The following is a 24,939-nucleotide window of genomic DNA, read 5'->3' as shown; positions in this document are numbered from 1 at the left end:
ATTTGAAGTCCAGATCAACTTCATTTCAATGAATGTAAAATTCAAGGCAAAAACCCTTGAGACCTCAATTGCTCTTCATTGTCCCACACAGCATTATGAAAACAGAAACATGCCATTGAATTAGAAGACTTTGCTCAGTTTTATAATCAAGTATATTGTTTTTAGAATCTCATCAGTATGGAAATCACAATTTTTAAAGGAATGGAGAGTTGACATCCCTCCAGATACTTGAACCACTGCAAATATTTTTATGCAGATCTTAGGCAAGGCACTTGGAATTTTGTCCTCCTCAAGGTGCTGACATAAAAGAATGGTTGTAAGAATATAACAGTCATCTTATTAGAACAGAACTGAATTAGAATCGAAATCACACATTCTTAAAAATATATGTATATTTATTAAAAGAATAGGAACACCCAAAAGAAATCTACTTCATTTTTGGTCCCTGTTTCCACATGCTTAGAAAGGTACAAATGTTAACAAATACAGTCTAATAAATTTAACCCAGCATGTTCATAAAGACTATTTTCACTTGTATATTCTGTGCTGTAATAAAATTCAGTTGCATGTCAAACAATAGTTCCCAGTATAGGCATTTATTTCTGTTGACCTTTCTTAAAGTAGAAGCAATATGTTACGTCTAGAACACAACTAAAAGAAGGAAATACGTTTTTCAATTTTAGTTCAATAGAACATACATTTTGATACAGTCTTCATGACAACATGCATTGAAACTAAATTAATAAGAGTGTGGTGAAAGAAATCCCTAGAAGAAACTGTTAAGGAAGCGATCCAAACTATCATTCTGGAGATCATCCTTCACAACTATTTCTGTTTGGCAAGCTGTATGTTGGTAGGTTTCTCTTCTTTTGCTGAGCTGTTGTGGAGAATTTGGCCTAAAAAAGGGTAAATAGACAAATAAATAAACGTGCTTCTACTCTTCCTTATGAATATGCCCAAATCCAGAGAGGGGACAAAATTTAATTATTCCATAATATCTATTTTTTAAAATCCTAAATCAGTCTTTGTCAGTACAATTAACTGATAGACTACTATATATTATGTATTGTGCTATAATGTAATAATTGGTTTCATTTTAATGTGAATCTGAACCCGACCTTGGTTTATTAAAAATACCATGGTTAAAAACAATCCTATTTAATACAGTATATGAACCTCATCACTGTCATTCCTTCTTCCCATTGCCAGAAAGTGTCTCTTTCATATGCTGCAGAAATACACCCCAAATTAACTGAACTTAAGAGGGGGGAAAATAGACAAATTCCAAGTTACTATATATACTTATTAAAGATGTTATTAAGAACTTTTTAAAAATCAAAGATTTTTTTTAATGCCACAGCAAACTTAAAACGTGGACACAACCAACCGAGATCAGGTACAGACGTATTATCTTAATTATAAATTGATACACTATCTGTAGTACACAGGAGTTAGAAGGTATTCCTAAATAGGAAAAGGTTATCATCTTAAAGCTACAGGTGGTCCTTGAGTTACAACCATTGGTTTAGTGACTGTTCAAAGTTACAACAACTCTGAAAAAAGTGACTTATGACCATTTTCACATAACCGTTGCAGCATCTCCATGGTCATGTGACCAAAGTTCAATGCATGGCAATTGGTTTATATTTATGATGGTTTCAGTGTCCTGGGGTCACATGATCACTTTTTGCCATTTCTGACAAGCAAAGTCAATGGGGAAGCCAGATTCACTTTACAACCATGTTACTAACTTACCAACTGCAGTGATTCACTTAACAACTGAGGCAAGAAAAGTCATAAAATGGGCTAAATTCACAAATGTCTTGCTTAGCAACATAAATTTTGGGCTCAATTATGGTCGTAAGTTGAGCACTTCCTGTACTTTAAATGTGTTATTCAACAAGACCAGGAAAAAATATAAAATATTACCAGTTGTCTGAAAGAATATGCTCCTTGCCTGTTACAGGGCTGCTAGTTTTACAGGAAAGCTGCTTTCTTTTAAAGAGGTCTGTTGGGGTGTGGCATGGTGTGATACGAAACTTGGGGTATGGTGTACAGACTGGTCTGGCCCACTTTTTTACTCTGGGTGACTCTTCACAGTCTGCAGTCAAAGAGAAAAAAAGCTGAAGTTCTGAAGTTCTGCTGTGTAAGGTCAAAGATTTATTTTGTCTAGCATCCTGTTGCCACTAGCAGCAGATAGATTTCTCAGGTAACCTTACAAACAAGAGCTTTCTTATCCCCACCCCCTGACTCCACACAATAATGGTAAGCTGCTACCATTAATGAACATTAAGCTTAGTTGATGTTCTTCGGGCCAATGGCTGCATTCACTAACATTGCAGATGCAAGTTAGCATGAAAAAAGGAAAGGAGAAACATCATAAAAGAGGCATGGTAGAAAGAAACAGAAGGTTATGTATCTTGATAAAAATGATTAACTGGAAACTTCCAAAAGCTATAGAAACTCAGAAACAATTTAGAGAGATAGCATACTTTTATACGGTGATATGTTTACCACCATTCCCATACATATACACTCATCAAGTGACTACATCAATCAAAAATATTTCTGAAGGACATTATATGAAATTTATCCATGTCTTAAAAGATCCTATTCAAAATATCTGAATATCAAAATATTTGACAAATTTCCATTTTTTGAATTTCCCTCAACACTATAATATTACTATTAGCATTACTATTACTATCAATCCGCTCATCGTTCCTATCACCCATCCCCTCCCACTTGTGACCGTGTGACTGTATGACTGTAACTTTGTCGCTTGTATCCTTATGATTTATATTGACTGTTTCCTAGTATGATTTGATTGCTTATTTGTACCCTATGACTATCATTAGGTGTTGTACCTTATGATTCTTGACGAATGTATCTTTTCTTTTTGTGTACACTGAGAGGATACGCACCAAGACAAATTCCTTGTGTGTCTAATCACACTTGGCCAATAAAGAATAAAGATAAAGATTTCTGATCCTTTGCTACGACAAGACATTTTATCTAAGTTGCTGAGAATCAATTGCAAAATAGAAGGCATTTGTCAGCATGGGAGTTGCCCACCTTAGCTGTAAACTGCTTTTAGATCTGTCTCCAAGAATTGGTCCATTAAAAGAAGCCACCTATGGCTACAACACCTTATAGAAGTACATTTCAGAAGGTAAGCTGTGTTCTGTATAAAGCAAATTTCATTATATTGCTCCTGACTTATGACCAATAGATAAGTTTGAACATCCAAGGTCTAGCATTACATATGAAAAAGTATATTGTCTGCATTAGGTTATTTGAAGGAGTGTCTTTTCCCAATCGGATCTACCCAGCCCACCAAAGTGCGGGAGCAGGGAATGCTATCAGTCGCCGTTCTAAAGAGATCCATCTGCTGAGACCAAAAGGAAGGGCCTTCTCCATGGTGGCTCCCTCCCTATACCTCCCTCTGCATCATCCCTGAAGAGGTAAGATTGGTCCCCACTTTGACACTCTTCACAAGGTTGAAAAGACATGGTTCTGCCAATGACCATAGGAACCCCAGAATGATAGGGAGGCAATCAATCATTTATTGTTGTCAACAGTGAGGTGGGGTGGTTATTGCTTTTTGTATGTTTTTTTTGTATTGGGATTTTATTCTTGTAATAAAATTGTGGGTGAGTTCGCCAGCCATATAAATTTAAATTATAAATAAACAAACAAAAAACAAATAAATGTAGCTTCATGAATTTACATTATATCCACACTCAATTTTTATAATAAATTAAGTAAATGATCTTCTTAGTTTTTCTTGTAAGGAAAATGATCCTATCCCTTTCTATTGAAACAAATGAGTATGTTATTCAAAAACTTGGAACATTACAAAATAAAACATCTTATCCCCTGGAGACCTGAGATGAAATTAGAATGGAGAAGCCACTACAACAGCTTCAGAAAAAAATCACCAGCTTCTGGAGTAGAAAAGAAAGCAACACAAAAACAAGGAGAAAAAGGAATAAGGCAGGGACTATGCACAGTGTAAAATAAGGAAGAACAGAATTTTTTTATTCCTCCAAAGTAAACAAAAATTGCCCTAAAACTACTATTATCAAGAGGGCAATGCTTGTGGAATTTCCAGAATTGGAATGTGGAAACAATTTGTGCAGATGGATAGAGATATATTAATCATTTGCAGCTCCGATTGTTGGAATCCTGGAGATTCATCAGTATAATCTCATTGTCACCACTTCTCACAGACATTCCCCAAAGTGGTGTTTTCCAAATCTGTTGTTATACACCTTCCAATAGCCATGCTATACTAAGCTTAAGGAATGTCTAACACATTTTGATAGAAGAAGGCTGGGAAAGACTCCATCAAATGCTTTCTCCCAAAATTCTTCAGAAATGGCAATTAATATTGAGAGGGAAAAATACTGTTTTTCTTTATACTGGATTTGCAGAGGACAGGGGCAGTCTTCTGCAACAGACGCTTTACTCAAGTGAAATGCCTCCTTTCACAGATACTGAGTAAACTCAACATAGGGCAGAGATGCCCTTGTTCCTATTTGCAGGTTATACAGGAACCTGGAGGGAAGGCAAAATTTCACTTGTAGCATCAGTGCCCCCCAAAAATGAAAACCCAAAGTAGAAACAGAACACATCTATAATTGCCTTTGGCAGAAGCATGTCCTCCAACAATTGCAAAGGATCTGGGGAAAGGTAAATTGCAACCTCTAATAGATCTTAGACTACTAATCCAGGCTCCGTGTTTTGGAATTCATAGACCTTGAATATTCCAAGAAATGTGGGTCTCTCTCAGCAAAACTCTACAGCAGCGGTCCCCAATCTTTTCGTCTTGGCAGCCTGGTGGGGCGGGGAAGGGAGAAGGGATGGTTCTGTGTGAGAGGCAGGCCCGCGCATGAGTGCATGCAGCTCCATTTACGCAAGCAGTAGATGCACGCACCCACCACTCGCACAAATTGAGCTTTGCACATGCACGCAAGCACCCACTGCTCACTCAACAGGAGCTGCACATGAGAGAGTGCCTGAACAGGCTGCAGCCCAGGACCCCTGCTCTATGGCAGGGGTCCCCAACCGCCGGGCCGCGGACCGGTACCGGGCCGCGGAACAAGCCTTACCGGGCCGCTGGTTGCTGGGCGCCACCATCTTTTTTTGGTAAAAAAGCGCTTCTGGTGAGCTTTTCTGGGTAGAAAGCTCACGGAAGCGCTGTTTGTCATAAAAGATGGCGGCGCCAGCGTCTGGTGAGCTTTTCCGGGTAGAAAGCCATTTCTACCCGAAAAAGCTCACTAAAGCGCTGGCGCCGCCATCTTTTTAAACAGCGCTCCGTGACGTCACGGAAGCGCCTTTTCGTCATAAAAGATGGCGGCGCCCAGTTGACGCGTACCGGGCGCGGCGCCAGCTGATGCCGGAACCGGGCCGCGGCGTCGAAAAGGTTGGGGATCCCTGCTCTATGGCATTAGTTGATAAAGTGGCAGAACCAAACATAGTTCTTTTAAGAACCAATCTGATGTTCTCCAAATGTATTAGGCTACAATATCATCCTCAGCCAGCACGTGGAAGCTGAAAAAGGCTTAAATGTATCACCCATTTTAAATATCCCATCACCCTCATCACATTGGCCTGCCGAGTGCTCCACCACATTTCTCAATACCCCCATCACATCAACTGTCCCACTTAGTCATGCAGGGAAATTATGTTATGGATTCTGCCAGTTAAAGAATTTGGATTGGCGGGGTCAAGGAAGAGACCTTTTCTGTTGTTGCCCCTATCCTCTGGAAAAACCTCTCCCCCCCCCCCGGGGAAGTGAAGCAGGCCCTCACACTCCTGGCCTTTTGAAACAGTTTGAAGACCTGGTTCTGCCGGGGGATCACAGAATGACACACAACTCTAGGGTTAGGGTTAGTCCCTTGAAATCCCTCCCCGATCTTTAAAAAGTTATATTCTTTTTTTTTTTTTTACCTCACTCCATTTATTTATTTGATTTTTATCCCAGTTTTATCATTTTTGATAAATAATTAAAGGTGCAAACATAATGCTCCTTTCTCCTATTTTCCTCACAACAACCCTGTGAATTGGGCTGAGTGAGTGTGACTGGCCCACGGTCACCCAGCTGACTTTCATATCTAAGGCAGGATTAGAACTCGCAGTCTCCTGGTTTGTAGGCCAGAACAACCAAGCTTAACTGGCTCTCACCCATTTTTCCTTTTTTTATTGATACTTTGTCTTTTTATGTCATTTATATGCTTTTATATTTTAGATGTACAACTCCCAAAGTCACTCTGAGAATGAGATGGGCAGTACCTAAATTTGACAAATAAATACTGGTAAATATTTGTTTTAGGAAAGACTGTAGGTTGGTCATTGCCACATTAAACAGGCAGCTATTTGAAGATACACTATTGTTTATTTCTTTGTTCAATTTAGCTTCTGCCTTCCCTTCAGGAACTCAAAGTGGTGAAATAGCATTCCTTCCTCCCATTTTTCCCACAACAACCCTGTGAAGGACAATATAGTTACCATGCTCTTCTCTAAGAGGAAGTGGTGCAGAAAGTCGCCACTTAGTATTTCTCCTGTCTAGTTTTGCAAATGACTTCAAAAATTCTTGCTTCAGGAACTGAGCCTTCTGTTCTTCGAACTGTTTCCTCTATCAAGAAACAAACAGGAAATATACTTATTAGGATTGTGCAGAGCTTTGCATTCAGGCCTCAAAAGTTGCTTTGGAATATTCAGGTAGCATTTGCCCAGAATAATTTAAATCACTTCTGTCTTTTCCTAAGCTAGTGTCGTGGCTTTAAGGTGCTGCAAATACAGTATATGTTCTGGATGCATGCTGTTGAATCACATGAAGCAGAATCTCAAATATTGAGCTGCCATTATCTATTCAAATCAGTAAGAGGGCATACTGAGTGATACCTAGAATGATACACTGAGTGACACCCAGCCACTCACTGTTATTACTGTATAGTTCACTACATTGTATTTTATCCTAGTGTAGCTTTAAAAAGAAAAGTCTCTTCTCATTTTCTCTTAGTCCCTTCTCTTAATCTCTATTGCCCTTTCTGCTTTCCCTTTGTTCAATCTAATCAATACCCTAACCTAAGCCTAACTCTGATTTTATCACAAGCATACGTTTAAAATTCTTCCTGTTGCCCTCAAAGCTTGATTGGGCCACTATCTCAATACGTTTTTTGAGTTATTGTACCTAGCCCAGTGCAGAATTGTTCGACCTCCTAGCCATTAAAAAAAAGCTCCCTCTGCCATGGTTTCTAGATTTCTTCTCCTTGTTTGCACTGTCCTATTGCCTCTAAAACAAGAAATCCCTCTGCTACACTTGTCCCACTGGTAGAATTTAAAATAAACCATCATTGCTGTTCACCTTGCCTATAAGTGCTGCTAATTTTTTAAGCAGTATAGGTAAACCTCGACTTACAACCACAATTGAGCCCAACATTTCTTTTGCTAAGCAAGACATTTCTGTTGCCCCATTTTACAACCTTTCTTGCCACAGTTTTTAAGTGAATCATTGCAGTGATTAAGTTAGTAACATGGTTAAGGGAATCTGGCTTCCACATCAACTTTGCTTCTCAGAAGGTCACAAAAGTTGATCACATGACCCCAGGACACTGCCAGCGTCATAAATACGAGTCACTTGCCAAGCATCCAAATTTTGATCACATGACCAAGGAGATGCTACAAATACAGTCATAAGTCACTTTTTTCAATTCCATTGTAACTTTGAACAGTCACTAAATGAAATGTCATAACTCGAGGGCAACCTTCAGGAGTTTCTTTTGGGGCCTACAAACATTCAAAATTTGAGAATAACCAGGGAGCATTGTCACTAAAAGTCTTCCATGTAAAAGAAGGCTCTAAATGTTCTATCTCTCCCTCATTTACTCCAAGTTACTTAACTGTTTCTCCTCTGCCCATAATATTGGTTGATTTTAACAAAGATGATTTTTTTTTCTTATGGGCTACCATAAGACGATACTCCCAAACACAAAGGGAGAAGTCCAGATGAAAATCTAATGTAGGTTTTAAAGAGGAATTGCTGGTGTTGGCTATAATATAAAAGTATCAACTTGGCCTTGAGGAAGCAGGGGGGATGATGACAGCTCTCTACCTCCCATCCTAGTCGAATGGCTGCTTCAGTAAAATTCTTCCGTTCCACTTCAAACGTTTGTTTCTGCTCCTCAAACAGCTCTCGCTCCTTCTGTAGCAGCTGTTGTTCCTCTAAGAAGTAGGAGCCCTTCAAGTGAGCAGGCAGCTCTGAATTGGCAGCAGACATCAATTGCTCCTGAAAAAAATAATTGAATTAAATGTACAGACAGATCCATAGAGTTCAAAAACATGAATTTTTCATTAAGGCCAAGCCTTTGTTCCAGACCTACAGTTAAGCTATTGCTTTACAATAGCCTAACTGTTACAACTTTCCTTAGCAAATCCAGCAGATGTATACTTTGACGAGGATAATTAGAATTCTGCCATGAAGAGTGAAGTGGGTCTCTCACAAAACTACAGCTCCCAGCATTCTTGGGAAGAACAACAAGTTTATTAACTAGATGAATAGAGTGTCTTTTGCTGCTTGAACCAATAGAGGGAACTAGAAGGCTAACAAAAGGAAAAAGAATGAGAGTTTCTTTGAAATGCCCCAATTATGAGAACTAAAGGTATGTTCAGTGTTTAATTAGGTTTTATAGCAGCATTTTACTTACTGTGCTGCTAAATCGCTTTTTAAAAATTAATATTCTTGGACTCATTCAGAAAGGCCGTTTATATGCAAATAAATGTGTTTGTTAATTCAGTAACTGAATATGCAATTAGGTGATATCAAACTAATGCAGAGTAGACCACAGAGCATAGAATAATAGGGTTGGAAGGGACCTTGGAGTCTTTTAGTTCAACCTTCTGCCCAAGCAGGAAACCCTATACCTGTGATGGCCAACCCATGGCATGCATGTCACAGGTGGCACCAGGAGAGGGCTTCAAAAAATTTAACTGGTTCTCTGCCTGGTTGCTGGGTAGGCATGGCCATGGTGAGCGTGGCCTAGTCATCCTCCTGCACCATGATGGGGGGGGGTATTTTTGCCCACCCCAAGCTCCAGAGGCTTTCCTCGAACTCTGGGAGGGCGAAAACGGGCTCCCCAGGCTTCGGGGGCTCCAGAACTTCCAGGAGGCCCATTTTCCACCCTCCTAGCAGGGGCGGGGGGACAGGGCCAGCCAGGAGTGGAATCTGCTGGTTCGCTGAACCAGCCATAAAATTAACAACCGGTTTGCCCGAACCGGTGCGAACCAGTTAGCAGCCCACCCCTGGGTGACATGCAGAGCCCTTTCTGTGGGCACGTGAGCCATGGCCCACGTCAGCTCTGCCGCACATCTGTGCATGCCTCCTGCCGGTCAGCTGGTCTTCGGGTCTCTGCTGTGCATGCGTGGGGGGGTGGGTGCATGTGTGGGGGGTGGGGCGCATGCGCAGGGGGTTGTATTGCATTTTGTAGATACACACGCTTGCGCTTTGGGCACTCGATGCCAAAAAGGTTAGCCATCACTGCCCTATATCATTCTGGCCAAAAGGCTGTCCGGTCTCTTCTTAAAAGTCTCTAGTGATGGAGCACCCACAATTCTGGAAGTAAGCCATTCCACTGATTAATTTTTCTCATTGTCAGGAATTTCTTAATTCTAGACTAAATCTCTCCTTGATAATTTTCCAGGTGTTACTTCTTGTCCTGTCCTTAGGTGCTTTGGAGAATAGGTTGACCCCCCTCTTATCTAAATTCAAAACATCAGCATTAACCCATTGGGTCGTTTTTTGGTAAGGAGTTGCTTTCTGCTTTCTCTGAATTAGGGAGTAAATGACAAATACAAATAGTTCTCCTTACAACTACCAGCCTTCAATATCCCACCTGCACAAATGGCTAGGAGTACCAGGAGAGAGCAAAGCACCTGGAAGCAGCCATTTACCTGGAAGCACTGCTGCTGCAATGCAATCAGCCCTCGGCTCTCTTCAATCTCTTTCTTTAGTTTCATTATTTCCTTGTCATGATCTGTCACAATGACCACAGGGTTTGGGCCATCTCCCTCAGACATTTGGCAATCAAGAGCTGGGCAAAAAGATAAAAATAGAGACTTGCTTGGTGTACTTTTTATCTGTAATGGGGTGTGGTGACGCTAGGCTTCTTGACTGGAAGTTTGAGACCCAAGCACTGTGTGATGGAGTGAGCTCCCATCCTTGCCTCAGCTCTTGCCCACCTAGCAGTTCAAAAGCATAAGTAAATAACTAGGTACCACTTTGGTGGGAAGGTAACAGCATTCTGTCAGCCTCAGTGTATAATCATGCCAGCTACATGACCATGGAAGCATCTACACACCATGCTGGTTCCCTCAGCTAGGAAACAAGGATGAGCACTGCGCCCTAGAGACAGACACGACTAAACAGAGGAAATCTTTACCTTTACCATTATAACTTGGTTAAGAGAGTTGGGAAGCTGGCTCTACACCTTTTAATGTTTATCTCTAATCTTTCTTTGTATTGGAAAACAATCAGAGTTCTACCTTATAGGCTTGTAAACTAGGTCAAATTGTAAAACTGTAAATAGAATCAGAAACGAGCATTTATCTTATACATTCTTTTTTTAAATGCCAACCTTGCAGACAACCAACCTTTTTAGGTGATATTAAACTCTTTACAACAATCTGATGGCTTGCCAACCAGTTTTTAACTGGTTGTCTTCCATCCCATGCCTTTGCTTTATAACAACTGTTAAGTCACAGTGTAGCCTATCGAGAACCCTGGGCCATGTTTTGATTATAAGCAGCTATTTGTTTTCAGTAAATATGCTTAAATTAGAGGCTTGTTCACTCATGAACTTGAGTTTAAGTTGCTTTTGGATTAGATCCAACTAGAAACAAGGCTCACCAAAACAAAAAGAGTAAGTCATATGCCATGTCAACCTGGCAAAACCTGCCCTTCACAGGTCGTTTGTGAGTTGAGTTCAAGACAAGGGGAGAATAGTCACATATCACTTTAGTACCAATTCCAGAACACCATACAATATTTTACAGTTGATCTGAGCTTATATATATATATTGCTGTTAAATTATTTATGGAATACCACAAAATATGACAGTATGAAGCATTAATTTTTAAGATTCCAGCTGCTGTCTGTTGCCTTGCTGACACATAGTTTACCTCTGTAATGGAACATGTTGGATAGCTCAGATTTTGGGAATTCTCCTCTTTGGACTTTCTTCCTTTCCATATATTTATTGTGCTGCTATATCCTCTGTATTTGTATGTATATTACAGTTTTGATTAACTAAACACCAAGCATATAGTGGAAATAGAGGGAAGAACAAGACCTGTTTTTCTGAACAGGCCAGAAATGTCAACATTCTATTCTAGGAACCAAATGCCACCCCTGGATGCTCCCAAACAAACATAAAAGGGTCTTCCTTGTCCCTTTTCTGCTTGGCTATGTTCTCATCAAGCTTATTGTTCTTATTTATTTTAGGGCAATTTATTGTCATTTTGGAATGACATTGTTGGAGCACTTTAATCCAAGTTTAAGCGCAAGAAATCAGGAGTGAAGGTTGAGTCCAAAATTAGTACAAGTTTATTCCATGCTACCTCTAAACAAGAATCCGAATTACTAGTGAAGAAGGCAAGTTGGTGATAGACAACAGTCAAGGGAATTCAAGGAAGGCTGGACTTAGATCTCTTGTGCACATGAAGGGATTTCAAACTAATAATATGCTTGACTCCTCCCTCAGGCTTGTTCTGATCACCAGGTTGCCTGTTGATTTAATATTTTTAATTGTTTTCTGGGGGGCGGGGGTTAGTTTTGTGCATCACCCAGACCTTACTGGATTAAGTGGCCAATAAATTTAAATAAATAAATAAATAAATAATTCAAAGTGGCAAACAAACAAATTGCAAAAAGTATACCTTCTTATCTCATATCACCTCCATGAATATGTGCAATTGCCTTTAGAGTTAGCCCATTTAGAGTCTTGTGATAACAGCACTGAAATTCTCTTTGAAGAGTATGATGTGGGAGTTACTGTACCTTGGTTATGAACAGCTTTTATGGTATTTCTGAGCCTACCCCACTGTTCCTGGAAGGACTTATACGGACAACTTTGCTCTGTGCCCTTGAGACAAAAAAAAAACAACCCACCAAAAAGATTAAAGGAGGTTAACCAAAAGGTAAAGCAACAGATACTCCTTGCTTAACAACTATTTATTAATGACTGCTTTAAGTTATAATGGTGCTGGAAAAGTGACATACAACTTATACTTTCCCAGGGTCACATGATCATGATTCAGGAGCTTGACAACTCTTGCACATTCATGACAGTCACAGCATCCTGCAGAAACATGTTTGCCATTTGCAACCTTCTCAGGCAGTTTGCAACAAGTAAAACCAATAGGTAAGTTGGCAGGGAAAGTTGTAAGTTGTGATCACAAAATATCTTGCTTAACAATAAATATTTGGATCCCTATTGTGGTCATACATTGAGGACTACCTATATAGCTACCAACTGCTAGAAGTATCCCCAGGACACCCTTACTCTGGCACTGCCCCCATCGGTGGCCAGCATCTCTTCCAAATCTTGCGTCACTTCATTCAGCAACTGTTTCAGTTTGGCATTCTCAAAAGCCAGGCCCTGTTCCCGTTGTTCCTGCTTGGCCAATTGGATGCGGTAGAGCTCTTCCTCCTTTCTACAACAGTAGAAAACAGAAATATACAGCTGGAATATTGCCAGCATAAAGCAAAATGTTCTTTAATCACTAATTTTTGCAAAAAAAAAAAAAAAAGAAGAAGCTTCTAAAGCATTCCATTGTAGTTTGTGTCCCATGGTTCAGCTCAGTACTTGATTCTCTCTTAAACAAAATGTGAGCTTAGTTCCTGGCGATGGAAACATAAGTTATTTTCTTGGCAATTATATGAGAGCCATTTGCTGTTGCCTTCTTGGATTTTCCCAACTTACCAGGTTCAGCTATAGCTATGGATTTTTTCCCCATTTCCCATCCAAGTACTAACCAGATTCCATTCAGCTTTTTCCAAAACTGATTGCATAACAGCTTGTTGGAGCATTATCATCTACTTTATCATTAGTCATTCACCACCCTAGGAATACCCACAGTTGTGCAAACATAGTAGTTTCATGCCACTGCTAGAATAGTCCTTAGGAATCAGCATTCCTAGATTTGAATGTTATAAAAGTCTAGTTGAAAATGCATGATGATGGATGAAACGTAGCAAAATCTCAAAAACAGATAGTGCTGTCCATTTCTTTATAAATTTCAGAGGTTACTTCTCTTCTATAAAATGCTTCTCATGCTGAGAGCCACAAAAATGTTTGGGGGCATAATCTAGGTACTTATTCCATAATCTGAGTATGTCACATCTCCCATAATGATTTTTGACTTTGTTCTACCGCAGATATTCATGCCACCTAAATCTCAGGTTCTGTCCTCCTCTTGGTAGGCCAAATTCTTTCAAAGGTTTTGCACAGCAACATCTTTCTGAACAAGAGGTGGAGGTAAATGCCAGCAACTTACCTCCCCAGGGATCTCCCAGTTTTCCAAGTGGCCCTCCTGCCATCCATCCGAGGAAGAGCATTGAGAATTTCAATTGCTAGGAAATAGTAAGCCATATGCCTAAGTAATGAATCCACTCACTTTCCCCAGCCTTCTTTCCCAGATTTCACACCCAAAAATCAGAGGTGAACATTTGCCCTCAAGTTCTTCTAGCAAAAGCTCAACACCTCTTCCTTTCATTTCCGCTATTTAAATTGCAAAAGAAACTTCTCCAGTTTAATATTTCAGAACCGTCATTATGCTGGCTTCTAATCTAGCCTGTGGTTAAGAAACTGTCTGTGTTTCCCAATTGTCAGAATACAGCTGAGGCAGTGGTAGGGCTTTCCTGACCTATTCACTTAATAAATTCAAGAAAGGGGGGAAAAACAGACCCAGGAAACCACAGACCAATCAGTGTAACATCAATATCTGGAAAGATCCTGGAAAAGATAATCAAAAAAGAGATCTGCGAACAAACTAGAAGCAAATAAAGGTATAACTAATAGCCAGCACAGGTTTGTTAAAAACAGATCATGCCAAACCAATCTTATTTCATTCTTTGATAAAGTGACTAAATTAGTAGATCAGCTAAATGCTGCGGACATAGTATACTTAGATTTCAGTAAGGCATTTAACAAAATAGACAACAACCTACTTCTTGGTAAGATAGAAAAATGTGGAATAGACAACATCACCACCAGATGGATTCGTAGTTGGCTGACAAACAGTACTCAACTGTACTATATCCACATGGAGAGAAGTAAGCAGTGGGGTACCACAAGGCTCCATCTTGGGCCCTGTACTCCTAAATATCTTCATAAATTACTTTGATGAGGGAATTGAAGGGGAACTCATTAAATTTGTAGATGAAACTAAGCTGGCAGGAATAGCCACCACCCCAGAAGACAAGTTCAGAATCCAAAAAGATCTTGAACAATGGGCCCTATCCAACAAAATGAATTTTAATTTGGAGAAAAGCAAATTTTTTACATTTAGGCAAGAAAAATCAATAACTACAGATTATGTGAGACCTGACTCAAAAACAGTAACTGTGAGGGGGACCTTGGAGTCCTAGTGGATGATCACTTTAATATGAGCAAGCAGCCCAAAAAGCTAATATGATCCTGGGTTGTATAAATAGAGACATAGAATCAATCTCACATGAAGTATTAGTACCGCTTTATAAAGCCCTAGTAAGAGTAGACCACACATGGAATACTGCAACCAATTTTGATCACCATACTACAAAAGATGGTGAGTTTGGAAAGGTTCAGAGAAGAACAACTAAGATGATCAAAAGCCTGGACACTAAAACATATGAAGAACAGCTGCAGGATTTGGGTTTGGCTAGTGTAGAGAAAAGAAGAATTAGGGGTGACACGATAGCAGTATTCCAGTATTTGAGAGGCTATCACAAAGAAGAGGGGGTCAAATTATTCTACAAAACACCAGAAGGTAGGACAAGAAATAATAATTGGAAACTGATCAAACAGAGAAGCAACCTGAAATTAAGGAGAAACTTCCTAACAGTGAGGACAATTAACCAGTGGAACAGCTTGCCTCCAGAAATTGTGGGTGCTCCATCACTGGAGATTTTTAGGAAGAGACTGGACAGTCACTTGTTTGTTATAGTATAGTTCTGCTGCTTGGGCAGGGGGGTGGATAAGAAGATCTCCAAAGTCCCTTTCTATTCTATTCTATTCTATTCTATTCTATTCTATTCTATTCTATTCTATTCTATTCTATTCTATTGTTTATGTTTTACTTCAAACATAATGTATGTCTGTTAGCACTCATTGATAGCTGGGCTCTGAATCCATCAATAATATTATGAACATTAATTTTTTTAATGAAGCCTTTATTTTATGCAGTATTATTTTAGAAATCATGCATATCCTTAAGATCACATCTTCCAGCAAAGACTCTTGCTGAATTTAAAACTTTCCTCACTAGTAATCCTTATCATATCTTAGATCCTTTAAGTCCAAAATCATGGCTTGGTAGCTGGCTAATAAAGTGCATTTGGGGAAGGGAGAGAAGAATACTTTTGAGTCTTCTGCTTGGCTTATGAATAGCTGGTGGCATTTATATTTTTCCCAGGAACAAGTCTTGGAAATCTACTAATAATTGATTAAAGCTGGTTTGATCATATACGTATTCTTCCCCAAAAATGTGGGGGTGGGGTGGGTGGAGTTATACACATTGTGAAGACTTCAGTAGGAAAAGTTGATTATTTTCTGCTCATTCTAAGATCAACACAAGTTCATCTTAGAATATGAGTGAGATAAGATCAGTGTCCCACGATCCAGGAGCCATATCAGGGTTTCCAGATGGTTCTGGTACCTGTAACAGCAAATAATAAAAGGGCCTGCAATTTTTTACTCCCCACTTGTAACTGCTTACTTACTTCCTCTCTTGTCTGTCTTGTTAGTTAAAATCTGGCTCATCTTGTCTTTCACTCGAAGCAGTTCTTGTTCCTTCCTCTTCATTTCATGACCATGCTGGTTCTTTTGATTAGCCAGAGAACTGAGGAGCTTGGTGATCTGCTGGGAGAATCACACTTACATTCAAAGCTAGGAGAGTAGATAGGGTCTTTCCACAACTCCAGAAATCCAAGCAGTCTTTGCTTTAATAGACCACTATCAACTTTCTTTCTCTCTCATACACAAGCAAAAGACATAAACTGCTCTACAGGCCAGCAAATTTCAGGCCACATTGATATATTAAATGAAAAAAATGAAAAATGAAAAAAGCATTGTATTTGGGGGTAGGGGGAACTATGGGTAAAGGAGGAAGAAAAGGCATCACATATTAATCGAGGATAGCATGCTTCTATGAAGTTTTTAAATGTAATTGTAGACAATTTAAAAGTCATTGATTAGTAACAGTTATCAAATAAAACTGTAGACATTCAAACTAAAATATTTTAAAATCAAATCCATCAGCATTTGTTTGTTTTGCTTGTTTCCCACCTTTATTATTCTCTACAAATAATTCCAACACACTTTCCTCTTCCTATTCTACAAAAGAGACACAAGATCGGTTGAGAAATCTTCATTCTTTTAGAATAAATACAATCTTAGCTATTAAATCTTGACAATATTTATACTTATGGAGAGACCAAAAGGTGTTTACAGTGTATATACTTGTCTAAATTATGACTGTTGAGTGTACAGGTCACGTCAAACCCAATTTCATGACACCTTCTTTTGCTGTGCATACTTGTACTGCATTTAAAGTAATTCAAACGTTAGTCTGTTTTCTTACACTCCTTTTCTCTAACCTGTGCTTTTCAGATATGTTGGATTAAAAGTCCCAGAACTTCCCACTGTTCTAGGCTCTACACATTTCAACAGGATCAGGAAGTTTGTCTTAAAATGTTCAATAGCAATCATTAATAATATAAAATTTATTAAATAAAAACTAGAAGATGGGATTGTACCTAGAGCTCAAAATGAAGGATTTGCAGTACAGGTAGCCCTCAACCTACAGCCACAATTGAGTGCAAAATTTCTGTTGCTAAGTGAGACATTTGAGTGAGTTTTGCCCCATTTTACGACTTTTCTTGCCTAAATTGTTAAGTGAATCACCACCGCAGGTGATAAGTTAATAACCTGGTTGTTAAGCGAATCTGGATCCTCCATTGACTTTGCTTGTCAGAAAGTCACAAAAGGTGATCACATGGTCTTGAGACACAGCAACGGTAGTAAATATGAAACTAGCATCTGAATTTTGATGGAGATGTTGCAAAGGTCATAACTGTGAAAAACGGTCATCAGTCACTTTTTTCAGTACCGTTGTAACTTTGAACAGCCACTAAATAAATTGGTGTAAATCGAAGACTATCTGTAATTTAACTCCAGATGGATCAAGAGTGATGTGAGGAGCAATTTCTGGGAGGCTGACCTGCCCATCCCTCAGAGATGCTTTTGTGTTGCTCCCATTCTTTTTGGTGACCCAACAGTTCTCAGCAGGCTGCATCCATGTTAATTCAAGAGAGAAGACATTCAATAGACTCAACGCTTTCAATATTAGAAGGGCTGAATCAGTCATTCTTCCGTTGCTTCACTCACCTCCTCCTTCTCTTCTTTTAGCATATCATTCAAGTGTTTGTTTTTGCTTTGAAGCTGCTGTTCCTTATTCTGCACAATTGCAATTTCCCTTTCAAGTACTTCCACGCGTTCCTGTAAGGGTAGGGTGGGGAAGACAGACAAGAGAAGGAATCATAGCAAAGAATTAAATCAATTATTATAATTCTCCTGACAGACCCCAAAATATAAATTACTTCATTAATTGTATGACAGAACTAAGACATTAGTGTAGGAATTACTAGGAATGAAACTCTCACTGGAGAAAAGGAACAGCATCAGCAGTAATTCCAGGCTTGGAGGAAGGATGTTTTTTCTCTAATCTGGGGTCAGAACATACAGTGGATATAAAAAGTCTACACACCTCTGTTAAAATAATGAGTTTTTGAGATGTAAAAAAAATCACATAAGGTAGATCACTTCAGAATTTTTTCCACCTTTAATATAAATTGTACAATACAATTCAATTGAAACACAAACTGAAATCTTTTAGGGGAGAAAATAACAACAAAAATGTACAATAATGTGGTTGCATAAGTGTGCATTATAAGTGGCTGCTTTGGGGCTGCTTTTCTTCAGCTGAAACTTGGGGCTTTAGTCAAGGGGCGGTGGGAATTAGTAGAAGGAATTATAAACAATTCCAAATAGTCAATTTTAACTATATCAATACTGCTGTATATACCACTATCCCAGATTTTTCTTTTTTTTCATACAGGACAACAATAAACTGATATTCACTTTTTTTGTACTGATGCATTGCCGGAACAGAATGGAAACGGCCAGAGATATGGCAAATTATTATTTAACGAAATACTGGAAGATTTTAATAACTATCTTTGCCAAAGTTCAAATATAGTTGCCAAAAAAAATCATGTGCAATTTGAAATGGAAATCTGCCCATTTTAATCAGTTGGATGTCAATAATTTTATTTATATAAGCAGAAGAGGAGATAATGTATCAAAACGTGCAACTGCTCTATATCAATGATTGCCAAATATAGTCACAATTCACTGCTACTACTATTTTGATGCAAACTAGCATGAATATTTACTTTTCTGAAGTACTCCCAAGAAATTATCTCATAATATTTTGGAGTAATGGGTAAAATGAAATTGGGGGGGAAAAGGCAATTACATTCTTGTTGTGACTCCCATATATATATATATATATACCATATCTTTACTTGTGTAAACAGGGAATACTACATTCCTAAGAGGTCTGTAAGGGGCATGTCTTAATGTTCCCTTTTATTATATCTATATCTATTTCATGTATTAATAATCATGTTTATACTTATATATATTATCAAATGCATGCTTGACAAAATAAATAAATAAAATTTAAAAACCTTTGCATTTGAAAAAGTTTTCTGGTTAGGTGGATGGTACGCAAATATCTATGTAATCAAGCAAATGAAGGGGCTTTTAAGCAACCTGGGCTTAAGTTGAATTTGAACAACTGTCCATCTCCTTAATTATTCAGGATTACAGTATACCTATCTCTTCACCTGTGCTGTGGTCATAAGTAAATCCGTAGCTTTACCCAGAATGCTTAGAAAATTACATAGGTTGGGGCTGTGGGCAGGATCATAGCAATATTCAAAGCCTACACCACCCCTGTGCCCTGACAGAAGAATCCAATAGATTGCGATATGTCCGAAACCTTCTAACAAATGTCAAATATTCATCACCCTTTAGAGCATGTAAGCATCAAGAAAGATATTACACAACAATCACTATGTATAAGCAATGGACGGTTTGAGAAAACCAGAACCATCATCACACTACTTCTATTTATACATCTAGTTTATGATGAAAAGGACATCTGAGCAATCCACATTTATATTGCATATTTTTACTTTGGGTAATTATTAGAACATTGTAAATTGAAAGGTAGTCTGGTGGAGCTGTTGAGCAGGCAGGCAAGACATTGGGGAATACTCCATGATTATCCCTATTAGCAGACTATCTGAAAGGATGAACTCTGCTGCATGAATTCCTGTTCATTCCAAAATAATTGTACATAAAATTTCTTGGCAGATTGTGCTCCATTGCCATTGGTATTGGGTTTGTTTTTTTATAAAAATGTTTGGATTCCAAAGCATCTTCTGTTAGTCACTGATACATTACAGGATCTAGAAGTTCTGACCTTGAGTTTACCCTGCTGTTCCCTCAGATAATCCAGCTCTTCATCCCGCCGCATCTTCTCTGCCTCCATGTCACCCAGCTTGGCTGATGCACTTTGGTACAGATTCAGCAGTCTGCAAGCCCCATTAACCAATTCCAGGATGTCAAAGCCGTGCTCAATACCGTCTCCAGAACCATCATCCTTATAAAGGGCAGGGAAGCCCAGTGCTACTAATTCCTAGACAAATGTACAGTAGAAACATAGAAGAGGTAATAGCAATAGCAACAGCAATAGTACTTACACTTACATATCGCCTCGTAGTGCTTTCCAGCCCTCTCTAAGCCAGTGGTTGCCAACCAGTGGGCCGGGTACCACTGGTGGTCCGTGAGAAAATTTTGGTGGTCCGCAGAGAAACGTCACCGCCAAAGCACCCCCCAAAGCAATTAATCCAGGCTGTGCAGGAACACAAGGCTGCACTGCCCACATGGCCCGTGGGAACACAGGGCTTGTGTCGCTTGCATTGCGAAAAACACGAGGTAGTGAGTGGAGGGGGGACTTGTCCCACTCGCCCCACACGCCTTGCCTGGGCACCGGGCTGCTTCTTTCCACTTCTTTCTTCTTCTGCTTTTGGCTGCATGCAAGGAAAGCAGCAAGTCTTTCTTTCTCTCCCCCAAACTCCGCCAGAAATGAGTCTTTGGGACCCTGCTCCAAGGCATCCTGCTCCAAGAGGCTGTCCATTCTGGTGGAGTTTGAGGGAGAGAAAGAAAGACTTCTGCTGCTTCTGCTGCTTTCCTTGCATGAAGCCAAAAGTCTCTCTCTCCCCCTGAGAATGGGGCTGGAGACGATATCCTGCGATCCCAAATAAAGAATGATCGATCGGTAGGAAAACAGGGTGGGGAATTTTCCTGCAGACTTTTTTGGGGATTTTCTCAGGGTCTCTGGTCCGCGGGATTTAAAATTATGAATTTGGTGGTCCCTGAGGTCCAAAAGGTTGGTGACCCCTGCTCTAAGCGGTTTACAGAGTCAGCATATTGCCCCAACAATCTGGGTCCTCATTTTACCAACCCCGGAAGGATGGAAAGCTGAGTCAACCTTGAGCTGGTCAGGATCAAATCCAGGCTGTGGACAGAGTCAGCCTGTGATCCTGCATTCTAACCACTGCGCCACCAGGGCTCCTAAAACATTTCAAAAGACGTGATTGTCATTCTTAATAAATAACTAGCATAAAAATACATAATAGAAACAGGGTGGTATCTTTATATGATACACAAGTGCGTTACAAGATTTCCATTAGGCACAGCAGCCTCAAGGTTTTAAGGCCTCAACATCAGGCCAAACAAAAGAGAGAGAGAAGAGAAAGAGAAGGAAGTGTGGTCGTTTGTACTTAACATCTAAAAATGTCGCCTTTAAGGTCTTAATAGTAATTGATTTTCTTCTCATTATAAATTATAATTGCAGGACATCCCACTCTAGGGTATGTTTATGTCCAAGCACAAGGAAACTGCAAACCACATTTTTTTAGGTCAAGCAGATATCCACCATTTTCTGCTTCTAAGTCCATGAGCTTGAATGTAGTAGCCCGCCCAGAGCAAGTCCGTCAATTAAATTTGTTTTTCTCACATCATAAAAAACTCAAAGTCAACCCACAGAACCCCAGAGCTCCTAAAGAGTTGATAGAGGCACAAAAGGCCCACTCATCTCCATTCATTTTCCTCTCATTATTTTTCAGCTAGTTGCTCACTTTTTGTAGCTGCTCCTTGATCAAGTTACTCATTGTTTTTAAGCAATCTTTTTCCAAGCACCAGTACAATTCTGAAGGATCAGCTTACTATGAGACTTTAAAACATTGACCCAATCTGGATTTGTTCTCAGCATTATCAAAATACCAGAATTACAAATACTTAAAGAGTGAAATTGAGTGAAATTCCACACCAATAGATCTGTTTACATGTAGATGATTTAGTCTAGCTTTTCTCTTAGCAAGCTGATACAATTACTTAGAAATTAACTCTCTGCCCAAAGTTACATAAAAAAAGACTCTTAATATTTTAAAAGATCTCAGCAAATGATTAGAAGGCACATGGCAGTTGCTCACTTTCAATTATTAGGGCTATGTAGCACTTCCAATTCAAACACTCTGAAGTTCCTGGAGATACACATTTAGAACCTGTCTACAATTCCAAAACATAAATGCATTTTTCCTCCGGAATAAGGCTATACAACAGAGATCGAGGCTTATACTAGACTAACATATGGTTTTAATGACACTTCATAGCAGCTGTCTACAATTCCAAAACATAAATGTATTTTTCCCAGAATGAGGCAGCAACTGCAAAAAAAAAAAAAAAAAGGCCTTTCTCACTTTGGTAAGGCCAGAGATCAAGAGGCTAGACTAACATATGGCATTTCATAGCAGCTCACCTTCATGGGAAATGTGTACCGTTTTTTGGGGGGGAGAGAATTTTTTTGGGGAAATGGTGGACTGAAGGCAGCCCTGTGAAAAAGAGAGTGATGACCATGGGACTGGAGATTGGACTGGTTCTTCAATAATTAATTCCACACCAGACAATGAGAGCACCTAAGACTGTCCACAAGTCCTTGCAAGGAAAACACAAGATAGCAGTCTGGTGGATTTAGCACTCTGGGAGGTAGGGAAATAGACATCTTGCTCAAACTATGGTTAGTGTCTTTGAAAGGACATTAAGCCTGCATACTTTCTAATCATTTTCAGAAATTCCTTGTTAATTGATTTTTAGCTATTATGAATCTTTGGACTGACAGGTTTTACAGTACCAGGTGAGTTTCTTTCAATCTTTTGGGGAAGAAGTTTTAACTACAAGTTTAAGCATGCACATACACACACACACACACACACACACCGTGTTTCTCATAAAATAAGGCTGGGTCTTATTTTTTTTTTACCGGCCGATAGAAGCGACTGATGACTCTGCCTTTGGGGAGCTTCCATCGGCTGATAGAAATGGCTTTGTGGTGAGAGGAGTGCACGTGGGCGCTCGCCCCAAGGCCGCTTCTACCGGCCGATAGAAGCAACTGGTGACTCTGCCTTCGGGGAGCTTCTATCAGCCGATGTTCTATCGGTAGTAGATTGGGGTATTCTACATGCAGGGTGCTCCTAAAGGCAAGTTTTCTCCCCCTGTTCCCCCATTTCTCTTCACCTCGTGTAGTTTTAATGAACAATGTGAGAAATTGGGGAAACCCATGGATTAAATAGGCCTAAATTTGGGGGGCAGGGCTTAATTTCACCTCATGCCTAGAAATCAGGCTGGGCCTTCCTATTGGTGGAGGCCGTATTGTTGGAGAAACAGGGTATACACACACACACACACACACACACACACACACACACACTAAGGGTCCAGATAAATTTGAAATAACATTTTAAATTAGAAAGAATCCTTCCCAAAGGAAATACTTTTCTTTTGATTTTTTAAAAAATCATTATCTTTTCTGTGTCTTCTACCTTTTCTACTTATTCTTTCAGTTTTTTCAAGTTTGTATTCGTTTTACTGTTGCTATTCATTCAAAGTGGTCCCCAACAAAAACAATAAGTAGCAAAATGTTGGAAATATCTAAAAATTCTCTGAATGCAAATAACATATGAATAGATAAGCTTTGTCTTTTGATATTTGGGAACTTGACATAATCAAATGCAGTGGAAAGACATATCAACATTCAAAAGACTTGATGCCTTTTCACACATATTCTTCCCTGGCCAGAAGATGCCTACCTTATTGAGGTAGGCAATACAGTGATCCATGTTATCACTCCAGCAGACCACATTATCTAACTCATGAAAGCTTCCCTGTAGCTCCAAAGAGTCAGTGAAGTGGGCTGGACTGAATGCAGACTCAGCTGGTGAAAAACCCAGCTCAGATATATACTTGTTCATGAAGCACTGTTCATCTACAAGGAAAAGTACAAATAACATACAAAAGGTTATAACAAGATGGGGTTATAACAATTATAAGAAGAAAGAAGAGTCCAGGGATATTGAAAGCCAGTTATCATAGTTTGGGTACCAATCATAAAACTCTGTTAGTCCTAAGAAAGGAAATATTTTCTAATGACTCAAAGTAGGGAAGAGCAATGTCCAGGCAACTTGCTCATACCAAGAAACACTTTGTTCCACACATTTGTGATCCACCACTAATACACAGCCAAGGGCAGATCCGAATGCAAGCCATCCACTCATGCACGCAGCACAGCAGATGGCAGCACTACCAAATGTTAGGGATTCCTCATCCAAAAATGCTAGGCATTTAATTAGCAGTTGGATGGAAGGGCACTCAAAAACTTTTAATAGCTAAAAAGATGGGCAGTTGAAAAAGATCCTCTAAAAAAGCTAACAACAAATCACTTCTGCATTGCTATTGGGAAAATTATATAGATGTATCTATGAAATTAATCAAGTGTTGAGTGCAAATCAAGGGAATGTGCAATGAACAACTGCATTTTGCAGACCATAACCCCAAGCTTTCCAGTAATCAGACTAGGCTTTCTTCCCAGCTGCAGTATAATAATGTACACACTTCAGTGATGCTCCTTTTTCTTGTCAGAGGAGGAGGAAGAGCTGTTAACCATAAAGCAACAAACACAAGAGCCAACTTGCTGTATTAGATGTCAGACAAGGATTATAGACATCCATACATAGCATTCAGCCCTGACTTACCAAATAAACCAAAACATTTTTGGGTTCATACAACATGCTCATCTAAACCATCACTTACTAAGCTCAACAGCTGGTTTTAATAACATACTGTACTCAAGTCAAATGCCCATGAATGGAATGGTTATATTAGGTGTGAACCTTGTGTACATATTTCTGCAACAACAGAATAACAGGACTACTCCTGTGGAAGTTCAGCATACTATGAATAATCTCATTATTCTAAGAACAGAGCAGTCAACATGCATAGCTCTTGACTTCCCAAAGAAAGGGAGAAATGAAATTGACCAAATTAGCAAACATTGATGGAGAATTAAACATTAACAAATATTTGCTCCTAAAATGTCTTTCCAATTGGAATTCAACAGTTACCTGCTAACAACTCTGCTCTTGGTGTGGCTGGGATGCTTAAAGGTTCCATTTTCTCCTTAGCATTCATTCAGACACCTTCAAAAAAAAC

At 39.3% G+C, this 24,939-nt stretch overlaps 1 protein-coding gene across 1 annotated transcript; it reads right to left on the bottom strand.

Moving 5' to 3' along the window:
- Positions 1-380: 380 nt before the first annotated feature.
- On the bottom strand, positions 381-23,753 carry LOC113421556 (afadin- and alpha-actinin-binding protein-like). Its single transcript, XM_026681989.2, has 12 exons — positions 23,541-23,753; positions 19,814-20,029; positions 17,650-17,760; positions 15,984-16,119; positions 13,559-13,634; positions 12,565-12,715; positions 12,060-12,144; positions 9,955-10,094; positions 8,120-8,293; positions 6,514-6,640; positions 1,930-2,101; positions 381-896 (listed from the first exon to the last, which is right to left on the bottom strand). The coding sequence occupies exons 1-12, from the start codon at positions 23,739-23,741 to the stop codon at positions 767-769; spliced, it is 1,719 nt and encodes a 572-aa protein (XP_026537774.2). The 5' UTR covers positions 23,742-23,753; the 3' UTR covers positions 381-766.
- Positions 23,754-24,939: the final 1,186 nt, after the last annotated feature.

Source organism: Notechis scutatus, chromosome 2 (genome assembly GCF_049901735.1).
Source record: "Notechis scutatus isolate UNSWTSFEM ecotype Mainland chromosome 2, rNotScu1.2, whole genome shotgun sequence".
Lineage (NCBI taxonomy): Eukaryota > Metazoa > Chordata > Lepidosauria > Squamata > Elapidae > Notechis > Notechis scutatus.
This window is presented reverse-complemented; position numbering and strand designations above follow the sequence as displayed.